The following is an 11,727-nucleotide window of genomic DNA, read 5'->3' as shown; positions in this document are numbered from 1 at the left end:
GACCCAGGCTCATCGGCTCATGGTGACTGACTGGCGAGCGCGTTGTTTGAACATTTAGTGTAGCGCTTTACCTTGCTCGTGATCTCTTGTCACGTGCCCATCATCCTGCCATAGGCACCACCCTTCCTCAAGTGCCATTTCTGGCGAAACGTCCAATAAATTTCGCGATGCAATTTTCCAGTGTCGCGATTTCACGACCGTGCACTGGCATAAATTTTAATCTTCTTCCAAAATGACCTCATCAGCGGTGCGCTGAGCGCTGTCAGTTCTCAGCTGATGTGCTGTTCGCTAGCGGTGACTTCAATCACACCAAACCTGCCGTGCCGTTGACTTTATTAGACGATCCCATCTGACGGGATGGTCGAAGGGCGAAAAAGGACGTCCAAAATTGTTCGTACCACGGCTTTTGGATGCAGCAGTGGTAAAATCGGGTTTATTTGTGTAAAAATGGAGGTCGCAGGGTGAGCATGTTGGTGGTTGGCTAGCTCACCGGAAAACAACAGTCCCCGTATAGCGGTTAGCGGGGTTTGATGTGTATCTTTTGACTATTTGAATTAACAGTGTACCGTGGGAGCCCAGAATCCTGAGCCGGTGACGACGATGGGTTGTAATTTATGTGATGCCCGGTTTATCAACATATCAATCGGGAAAGGTTTACTCCGGCTGCAGCTTTGTGGTGGGAAAAGAATTCATTTGATGCGTGGGGGATACATTTATGGAAATTTTACTGCCGGTGCAAGCGATCGGGTGCGTGTGGATGGTTTGATAAGCGCTTTAGAACGCTTGCTTGTCGGTTTGCTCAGCACAATGGTTTTCGGTGACATGTAGCTTCACTTTTTGCGGAGCTGCAACCGAACATTGTTTTGGTAAGGTTTTGGTCATCGTTGATCCACCGTTGATTTAGAGGAGGGATTACTAAATAATTTATTTTAAATATAACGTTGTCTTGGTTTACGGATGACAAGTAACTGAAGAGCAACGAAACATGGGAAGTACATAGTTTTATATGATAATTGTTGTTGAATATGGACACATTAAAATCTTATTAAGGGGAACTTAAAATACGACGTATCGAAAAGGTTCACCAAGCTTCTCGAAGTAAAAGGCTGACTCTGGCAAATAGTTTGAAAATGAGGGAATTGTTTTCGTTACTTCTCTTGTTAAAAGAAAATTTTGATATTTAACTTTATTTTATTTTTTCCGTAAGTAAAACGGATTGACGTCACATTGTTAACACCGCATGGGCTGGTGAATTACACATTCACAAAAGTTCACAAGGAATTTCCTCTCTGTAATTTGCCTTATCCCGTGCTCAGTTGTGAGTCTGTGGAGGCTGCCTGTTGATTATCCAGGTGTATGGTGGTTGTTGCATTATATTTATTTTGGGGATGTTCGTTTTCTGGGTCTGGTTCTATTGCTGTTTCTTTCGACTGTAACAACACAAGCAAAACAACAACCTTACATTTAACATTACATTACATTACTTTAAACAACAACAAACATTTGCCAGCGTAAAGAGTGCCTCAAGCCGCCCAGTAATAGTAGCTCTAGATCATGTTAGGAGCGATTGGTTTGGTGTGTTCTATCCCATTATAGCAAGAGGGACTCTGCTTATCACGAGGTCGGACTCATCGACCACTTCTGTCGCCAGCGAGGCTGATCTCGTTTAAGCAATGCTAGACTGAAACGAAGAACACTGTTACAATATAGCCAGCTTGTTAAATTTTACTCTAGTTATGACGTTGTCTCCAAATGCCGCTACCCCGTCAACGGATCAGTCGTGTCACTAAAAAAAAAAACAAAATACGGCACAACAAATAACAGAAAAGAAATGTAAGAGAAGGAATGACAATTGGAGCGATAATGCGAATGTGGAATCAAAGGATAAGACCGTCGACTCTGCCGTGACGAGGAGGTCCTCCAACTTCCTCTAAGTAAATGGCGGGCTGGGGTAAATAGTTGAAAGATAAGGAAATAGTTTTCATTACTTCTGTTGTTACGAGAAAATTATGAACAATCCATTTTATCTATCATTTATTATTAAAATTCTCTTAGTGATTTTCGAGTATCAATGGTCGTAACTGGTTTATCAAATTTATGTTCTTAGTTCTTTGGGTGGACGACATAAAATGACGTCGCAAAAGAGGTTTACTTGCTGCATTCGAATCGTATGTTCAGTTCCTGTAAATACTTAAGTTGGTCCTGGTTGATAGTAGAAAAATGTTTCTATATTTTGGCTATTCTACAACGAAATCGAAAAACGTACGAAGCAAAAATGAATCACGTTGGCTGGGTTAGGCCATGGTAGAAAGAATGGAGCTTTGAACTGAGTTTCCTGGAACAGAATAGGCCATGTCTTTAAGGTGTACCCAATTAAGCGGGCCAAGAAGAAGAAATTATGGTTTGAAAGGAACAGAAAACCAAATTCTTGGAACAAAGGGAATCTCAACTATTCGTAACAGTCATGGATTTTTTTTTGAGAATCACCCAGGATGGTAATTCATTAATAAATGTTATTTAATGATGATGATTGAAAATCAATTTAAAATCGATTTTTTTCTGTATACATTCTCGGGCAAATTTATGGTTCGTTTGGTAACTGGTCTCCTTTTACAGGGGTAGAATGTTTAACACATTTTTTTTGATCAACTCTAAAACGCTCTTTTTAATGTCTAGGACTTAGGTCTAGGACATCGTCCAATCCTTAGTTACGCGATCGGTGAGTTCTATAGTATCGTTGGTCTTTGATCCTGTAAGTAGTTGTGTTTTTTTATATGATTGACTTTGTTTGCGACTCATTTGCTGGAAGCTGTAGAACTCAAATATGGTAAATTATTAACATTATGAATGAATAATACTTCTAGAACAACTTAAAGGTCATACAAACTCACAAGAATACTTCATCCATTCCCACGACTTAGTAAAACATCTTGCCTAGGCGCACCGTAGAGCAATACAACAGCATCGATGCACGCTGTTAAAATTTATTCGAGTCAATTGAGGAAAGTGTTCGCGCGCTTGCTGCCATCTCGACGACGACGACGACGCGCCTCACAATGGGCAGTTAATCAAACGGAGCATCCGGGATTTGTCGGACGACACTGCACGGAACAATGGATTATCCTACGGCCGTACTTTATGTGGCGATTATCAAGATCCGCTGGTTTATGATTCGCGCGCACACCGATGCCAACCGGAAGCGGAAGGACGGTGACAATTGTATCTTTGCTTGCAATCGGGCCCCGCCGGCGAAGGGGACGCGCAATTGCTTCTTTTGTGATGGGAAAAGCGTCCAGGAAATTCTGTGGCCATGGGGAGTTGATGAGGGGGGGATGGGATAGGTAGAAAGGAGTGCCAGGAGTGGCCGGGTCATTACTTCAGCGAATGTCACCTATATCCTTTTGACAAGCGTGGCCCCCGCGGAACAGATGGCGACGGAAGTGGAAACATGTTGAACGTTTATCAGTCTTCCGGGGTGTTGTTTTCCCTTTTGCTGTTGGATGTTGTCCTTTTTTTCTTCTTCTCTCTTTGCTGCTGTGGCCGCCTGTGTGCCTTAAGGGGGGAAATTTACGGCCATTGTTCATGTTTGAAATAATCGAGTGGTGCTATTGATAATTTTAATTGCTCATTAGTCTTATCCGCTGTTTCCTTTTGTGTTTCGTGGTGCACACCTGACCCGAAGGGTGACTCTTTTTGAATTTTTGTTCTATTTAGCCTCCTGCTTGACGATTTTACACCGGATTTGCTGTCGGAAAGCGTTACGAAGGATACACTGACCAGGATACCCCGGATTAGACGTCCGGCTGGAAAGTCATGTCTTCGGGAGTCCTGGGGAGCTGGAACAGTAATACTAATGGAAAGAAAATAAAAATCTCGTCCATACTCCCGCGTGGCCAACGTGCAGCCAGCCGGGAATGCAAAGCAATAAAACCCCACGTGCTTTTAATGGGTTGCTATCGTTACCGTCACTGGTGCCGGTCTCGGTGCGGTTTCCACTGCAGTTAGCCGCTGTTAAGGGTGCAGAAAGGAGTGGCTTATTCGCTTGTGCTTTCATTCTGCATTTCGTTCGTTCGTAATGTTTTTGCTTCAACATTATGCAGCCCGGGCCGGCCGTTTTTTTTGTTTTGTTTTCAATTAAAAGTGTCCATTTATTTTGCAATGAACCATTGAGCGCACCCGTCACAACTTTAGCTGTGGGTTTTTTTTTGCTTGGTTGCTTGAGGAAAACGGGACAAAGGATGAAGGATGTACGCTGGAGGGTGTACTATGTTGGCACAATCGTTGCCCATCAGTTGGGCACAAGAAGTTGCTTCAACAAAACATCACAGATGCTCGATAGTGTTGGTCACTTGTGTAAGCTCGCAACATTTGTTTCTTTGAGTATGGCGAGTCGTCTACTTGAGAGGGTCATCAGGAAGCAAAAGGCAAAAGAAATCGGATGTTAAAGCAACGCTTAAATACACTGAGCGATATAAAACCACTACCTTGTGTTTTGGCTGTATTGTCAACACTTACTTACCGATTATTCTGTTATACATTTAAAATGTTAATCTAATTTATTTTAAACCATTTTGAATAACATCGTTGAAGTTTCTGCAATCCTTCTTTAAAACTGTCTGTAAGTGCCACCCCACAATAGCCAATACTTGGGAGGAAAGTTGAACTGCGGTGCAGTATAATTTCAATTTCAAGTGACTTCAAGACAAGTACAGCATATTCTGGTAAGCAACCTACACATGGAGCAGCATCAGAGTCTTCATCAGAGTCAGAGACCGTTATAACTCGAATCGATTCAATATCACCGAAACATATGTACATGTGGATTATTGTTGGACGATGTTGGGGCGATGTTGGGGACGTTGTTGGACCGTGATGATGAATCTAATTGGCAACTCTTTTAGGAAGATCTGAACCAGCAACCCGATTCTGATATTTTAGTTGGAACATTGCTGATAAACTGATGGAGAACTTTTTTATTTCAAAACAACCTTCATTGACTGAAGTGTTAGTTGTAGTGTTACGGTGATATGGTTAGCGGAAATAGTTTTAATCGACCATGTGGTGCTATATTAGGGCACAGATTTCTTCTAGGGGTGGTCCGGTGACCAAGACGATAACGAGGTTCAAATCCCATCCAGACTGCCTCCTCCAACGCAGGGCTGACCATTCAGCTAAAATCAAGTCTCAGAAAACCAGAAAAGTCAGACCGAGACCTCTCGAGGTTGTAGTGCCAAGGAAAAAGAGAAGACTGACTTCATTTTACAGCTGATAAATGACACGGTTCATAACACTCAACTAACTAAAGCATGATTTCCACACAAAATAGTGATAGATTTTTATTGGTAAGCACGTACTACGGATCTTTCACAATTGGAAAACTTTAAGAAGCTGTAAAATCTTGTATACTGATGACTGATACATCAGCTTCACGGTCTGTTGTAACAATTCTCGATACCGCTCACGGCCCAACTCCGTCGTCTGCCAATCCATTATCCCAGCGGTTCTGGACTTTACGGGTTAGTTTGTCTAGCGTCCTTCTTATGACATGACCAGCCCACCGAATCCTGCTGCGATCATCAACATCAACAGCTCGTAGAGCTCGCGATTGTAGCGGCTCCTCCTTTGCCCTTTTGCCACAAAATACGGTATATTAAAAACATATGAGATAATTGCTATTACTCTCAATCCTAATGTTATTTAAAAATTAAAAATGAAAATTGATTTAATTTTTGGTTTGGCAAGGTATCCGTTGGTCAAAAATTAGAACAGTGTTAATTGTATGTCTAACCTTTTTTCGTGGTTTCTTTTTTATTTAAAGGTAAATGGGTTTCAAAAACTCTACATAAAATATAGAAAATCAGTTGATTGAGGCCACAAATATTACACAAAACCAAAAACAGGGTGAGGATATTTTTATTGCGCTCAGTGTACAGAGAATAATTTGAATAAAACAGCTGGAGCAAAATTTTTAATAAATCTAAAGTGTGCTTTTCAAATGGACATTTTTAGAATGAAAATGTGTTGTTTATTCTAGGAGATTTTTAAAAATTTGTATGTGTTATTATATAGGTAACAATCCTTTCCCTTCTGTTTAATGTTTTAATTCCGTATTTCGTGTTATTCGGTTAAACGATGTTGCTTATTACGTTTCAGAGGTTTCTTCTTGTTTACTGCTTCCAGGGTTTTCTCTCTCTCTGGTCAAAAGCTACGAACTCATTTCCCACAACAAGTCAACGTGCGGGAAAGGAAGAGAAAAAAAACGAAAAAGGAAAAACAAAAACAAAAGAGCAGACACAAAAATCGCGTACGGAAACGATCTAACTTTAATAATGTTTTTAATGAGAAAAAGTTGCCATCGAAAGGCCGGTGATGGTCTCGGGTTTTCTGTGAAACGGAAGCCACCAAAAGCTAAAATAAAATCAAAAGCAACACAACACCCGCTCCGACGAAAGAATGTTGAAGCGGGTGGGGCACAGGTTTTACGAACGGGGTTTTTTTATTTCACACCTCTTCGCGCCTCGGACTGACTGACTCGCGAACGCCGGAGGGTTTCTGTGACCGGAACGTGAAAGTTTAAATATTTCCGTTTGTTGTTTATAATAAAAAATTTCATTCTCGTTTCGCGTGGTTCACGTTTTCGCGGAACGTTTGCGCTCCCGGTTGATTGGCGGGATTATTGTACTACATTTGAAGCACGAAATTGCATTCTAAATTTTTCCCCCGAGTTCGGTTGTTCTGTGAGTTTAGCAGGACGCTGCATTAATTGAAATTATGTTGTATTGCATTGGTAAAGCGAAATGGAAGTGGGAAAGTATTTCAATTCATAGCGATTGCAGTGAAAGGCTGGCTTTGACAGAGAAATTGTCGGAAGAGGGTGATAAATTGGTTCATATTAGTGTAGGTAAAAATAAAACCTAACATGGTTTGAAGTAAAGTTCTGGCTTAAGAACAGTTTGCTAGGAAGTTGTACTTAAGTTCTCTTCTTTTTCTTCTGTACGATACTTTATCTTCAGGCACTCTTAGCTTGTGATTTCTAGCTTGATTGAAATGTGATTAAAATTTTATTCAATATTATGTCCTTCATTCATCAACACAAGAGATGTAAGAGACAGAGTGTATGGAATTTCAGTAAACTTGAAGTTAGTTTTATCGAAGCTTAAAAATAAAAATTCAAGTAGATGACAGATGACAGATTTAAAAATTTAAAAGATCTTTTTTATATATGTTTATTTATTTATTTATTTTATCATAAGTCTGTTATTGATTAAACAATGAAACGACATTTAACACTTATTCACTTAAATATTAAAAAACAGTAACTAAAACGACTATTGAAAGCTTAATGTGAATTGGAATAACGGAAAGAATGTGAAAAAGAAAGGACATAAGAAACACTAAGAAACATGCTGAAAGGAATCAAAACGCGACGGGTGAAAGGCGTTAAAGATAGTATTTATTAATTTATTTATTATTACGGGCAGACGCCGTATTGTACGTTTTTAAGGAAATATTGAATTCAAAATTATCAAGAAATTTGATTAAACCATCTGATGCAGAAGAGATGCCGATCATTAAAAAAAACTCACAAAAATGACGCGTTTCTTAAGCCAGAGGATCACGAGAATGACGGGAACAGGAAGGAGCATTTAAAAAAAATAGAACAAAGCACATCCAGAGCATTGGTGGAAATCCCATCAAAACCGACTCACCGTTCGCAGGACTGACTACCATTTTTTTATTATTCACAAAGAAGACTGACTACCTTGGTAACGGTAAAATCAAGTCACAGAAAACCAGAAATGGTTAGCCGAGACCTTTAGAGGCTCTAGTGCCAGGGAAGAAGAAGCATTTTGGTAGTTCTTATAGTTACTAATATTAACTCGATAATAACTATCCAACTCGATGTCAAATGTTGAAGCTTCCCTCACTGAAGTCGATACAATAATATGTTTTACCGTTGTTCTGCTTCTTGTAGATATTCATACTGTTATTTCTCGCATTCTTCCTATACGACCCATCCATGGACAATTGACGATCAATTGTCTAAACAACTAGGTACCCAGTAATTCCTGCGACGTCAGCTTATGTTTCTTTCAACCGCCAACAGCGTCGTCGGCTTATACTTCGCACCAAACCTGCACCAGAACCGTTGCATCAAATGGCTTAGCAACCGTGACGCTGAGTCAGCCCTACCTCCGTTCGTAATTTGATCAGTACAGAAACCAGATCTATTTTTTGCACCTACGTTCATCCGAAATAAATATTTTTGAACTCGTGCCATACTGTCTTTGGTTGTAAATACTCACTCCAGACTAATTTTTCGGCATTTCAATGCTTTGTCCGAAAATTTTCCGAATCCCTTCTAGACTTTCATTTTCTATCGCTCCCTAACTTAGCCAACATTTTTTTTCTGAAAATTTGTTAGATTAAGTTAACTTAGGTACTTGAATAGCAATAGTGGCTTACAATTTTTATGACTTACGTGACCAATTTTTATCAAGATTATAGTTTGCAAATTTTAAAAATGACCCGAGAAATGGTATATGCTAAAACATATTTTTAATTATTAATTTCTTTTATATATTTTAAAAAGCACTTGTTTGATCAATTGAAAAGCAAAAAATAGGATATAAGTTTGATTTTTTTATTCGTTACTTCTTTTGTTGTTATTTGACCGCAATTTAATTCTATACTTTATACATGCTCATTATCAGTCATTTCAAATGTCTTTTAACGCTTTGCTACCCTTAAAACTAACTGTAAAATCAAATAGCAAATATATTTCAGCCAATTTAGTATTACTTTCAAAACGCCCGACCTAATGAACAGCGGAGCTATGTATACGTTTTCCCTTTTCATTGACCGTTATCAATGGAGCGCTCACACACAATAGGATAAGAGTTTCGTTCGGCTTCACATTCCCGTCGAGAACGCACTTCATTGCCTTCGACCGGTAGGAAAAGAGCTTGCGATATAGAAGGAAAACTCGTGGTCCCGCTATTCTTAGACCCGGATGCTGGGTACCGTCCCGATAAATTCCCTTCCCTGCGATGCGATTCTTCCTGCACATACTCACCGTCAAAGTTAGATTTGGGGCAGGTTTTGCGGGTGCAAAGCAAAGACAACACAAGCACACAGGAAGTGTCATCTACCGGAGTGACGCATCCACTTCGTACGCCGGTGAGTATGCTTCGGGATTTTAAGCATTCTTGGGCGTTCTTTATAATTTGCAGGTAAAGAATTCGTCGCGCGGTGGCGTAAGATACTCGTCCATTGTTCACCATCATTGCAGCCTGGTGGCGGCGAGTGCGAGTATTCTTTTCGCGCTGTACAAAAAGTATGGCTTTGGTGCGAACGTTTCCCCAATGGAACGGAGTTTTTTCCGAACGAGTTCGTTCTATCAAAAGGTAGTCCTGAGACAAAGAGAAGGATAAATCCCGTCAATACCAGCGCCAACTAGCTGATGCAGTTGCGCATCGCCGTGGACCACAAAAGGATGCAGACATTGTAAGGTTCTTTCGATATTTGTGATAAAGGCGCAGGATAAAAGGAAGGTAGCTCAAATGAAGATGGCAGCCGGAATGCTAGCGGCCACTCACGGAATATCAAAAGAATGCTATTGATTTATTGGCGGCTTTCGGAGGAGTGCAGGAGTGGGATTGCTGCGAACGGGACAATTGTTCTAAAGTCTTTCAAAAGTGTTGAACAATCGTAAGCATTGTGTGGTGGTGCATTGGATTATTAGCGTAGCTTCAACTAGTCGTCAGGAACGTGGTGCTTGCGGGTCTGATGAATGTCGTCCTTTTCGGCCGGTACCATCGAGTTAAACTGTATGAAAATGATCAGATACGTCACCATACCAGCAATTAGCTAAGAAGCGAAAAGAAAAAGATAAACATTAGTCCAACTTCTACCATTTCGGCCACCTTTACCACCACGAACCCCGGACAACATGTTGTAGTTTATGGTAAAGAACCCAAGGGCCGAAAACCGAACACTCGAGATCAGATTCGGGAACCAGATGGAGGAATGTTGCACGACCTGTCCGTGCTTCATGGACAGCTTGGACAGGTAAGACATCAGCAGCTTCGATTCACTTTCCACCTGCTCGCAGATGTACGGCAGAGCGACGATAGCGATCACATTGAACAGGATGATACCTCCCGAAAGGATCAGCGACTCGATGGACAGTCCTTCCGCGCCTTTCGAGGTAAGATGCAGATAGCAGTAGTACGACTGGATGGTGGTCACCGAGAAGAGCGCGGTGTAGACGGTAAGAAACAGAGGTCCAAAGTAAGCTTCAATCTTTTGGCCAAGATCGATCGTGCGCGATACAATGGCGAGAATCTGCAGATCGTCCGACATTTCGCGTTTTCCCACCGGATAGATGTCCTCGTGTTCGGGCGCTTCCTCGTCTAGCTTAATCATGGTCGCGAAGCTGATGATGGTTTGACGCTCTGACGCAAAAATGTGGCCCTGACGATAGTATTGCTCTACCAGCGTGTTGAGCCGTTGGAACCGTGCATGCAACCAGGAAATGAGCACGTACGCATGGAGGAATGCCATGGCGTAGACTATGAAGGGTATCTGGTGCGACAGCCAGTACCATACTTCGATCGTAGAAAGCTTCACAAACGAAACGAATCCATCGTACAGTGTGAATGAGCAGAGGGCCACCAGCACAACACCGAAACGAAACAGGAACGGCATCCGTTTGTTGCCAGCCGTATCTTGCACGTTGTAGCTGCTCAGCTCACGATCGATGATTAAGAATCCATCCAGAATGGAGCTTAACTCATCGGGCTTAAGCTGTGGAACGACCCAAGCCGCCGTCAGGGCGATCGTGTTCATGATAAACTGGATGTGATTAGCGATCCCCGTGATCAGTGCCGTTCGGCTCTCGACGAAGAACGTTTCGATCAGCGCGATCCAGGCAACGAGCACCAGCAGCAACACGATCAGTATCATCCACCGCGTATTGCGCACAATGTACCGATCCTTCTGCTTCATCATCTGGCCCGGCGTTAGGGCAAACAGTCGGAAACACTTGAACGCAAAGTGAAACAGCTGCTCGAACTCAAACTCGCCGCTAGTGGGCAACGTTACGACCGACTTCGGTGGCATCGCCAGGTTAATCATGGACACCTTTCGCTTATTAATCCACTTCGACATGCTGGCTGTGCGGTGTAGCTGCTGACTGGCCGACCGCACCGAACTGTTGGTTCCGAGTTCCGCCGAGCGCCGAGTTTTATGAAACGGGATCGACGAACAAAAGGGCAAAAGTTTTGTGCCTCTAGCAGCGGAATAATGGAAGTGTATTGTGCAATTTTGTGTGGAAGTTTTTCAACTCTCAACCAGCCCTGCTCCACCAAAGCACGTTCGACTGTGCTGATTACCCAACACTCGGCCGCCCGCAGAAGTTCGTTTTTCCGTGCGCTTTAGCTCGGTTTTTATTATCCGTTCTGTTCAATTCATCGATTTTTCCGGCCAAGCAAGAAAGTCGGGCACTGCTAAAGGAGAAAGTTTTTCGGTTATCAATGAGGCAAGAAATATTTTACCACCCCCCCCCCCCTCCCCCGTGCTTTCCCGGTTTCCCCGTGACCGCAACGAATGGACGAACTCTGTAATGTAGATGCATTTGATTTTCGGGTGCGTCCGCTCTCCTAATGGCTGATGGTTGTCTCTGATGATCGGCAGTGGAAAGATGCTAGAAATCCAACCACTAAT

The 11,727-nt window shown here is 42.0% G+C and overlaps 1 protein-coding gene across 1 annotated transcript; it reads right to left on the bottom strand.

The window, feature by feature from the left end:
- Window positions 1–9,605: 9,605 nt before the first annotated feature.
- LOC118502515 (gustatory receptor 23a-like) lies at window positions 9,606–11,195 on the bottom strand. Its single transcript, XM_036034765.1, has 2 exons — window positions 9,943–11,195; window positions 9,606–9,870 (listed from the first exon to the last, which is right to left on the bottom strand). The coding sequence occupies exons 1-2, from the start codon at window positions 11,170–11,172 to the stop codon at window positions 9,757–9,759; spliced, it is 1,344 nt and encodes a 447-aa protein (XP_035890658.1). The 5' UTR covers window positions 11,173–11,195; the 3' UTR covers window positions 9,606–9,756.
- Between the last annotated feature and the right edge of the window lie 532 nt (window positions 11,196–11,727).

The sequence above is a fragment of the Anopheles stephensi genome, chromosome 2 (genome assembly GCF_013141755.1).
Source record: "Anopheles stephensi strain Indian chromosome 2, UCI_ANSTEP_V1.0, whole genome shotgun sequence".
NCBI classification, from domain to species: domain Eukaryota; kingdom Metazoa; phylum Arthropoda; class Insecta; order Diptera; family Culicidae; genus Anopheles; species Anopheles stephensi.
Note: the sequence above shows the minus strand (reverse complement) of the source record. Positions and strands in the feature narration are given on the sequence as shown.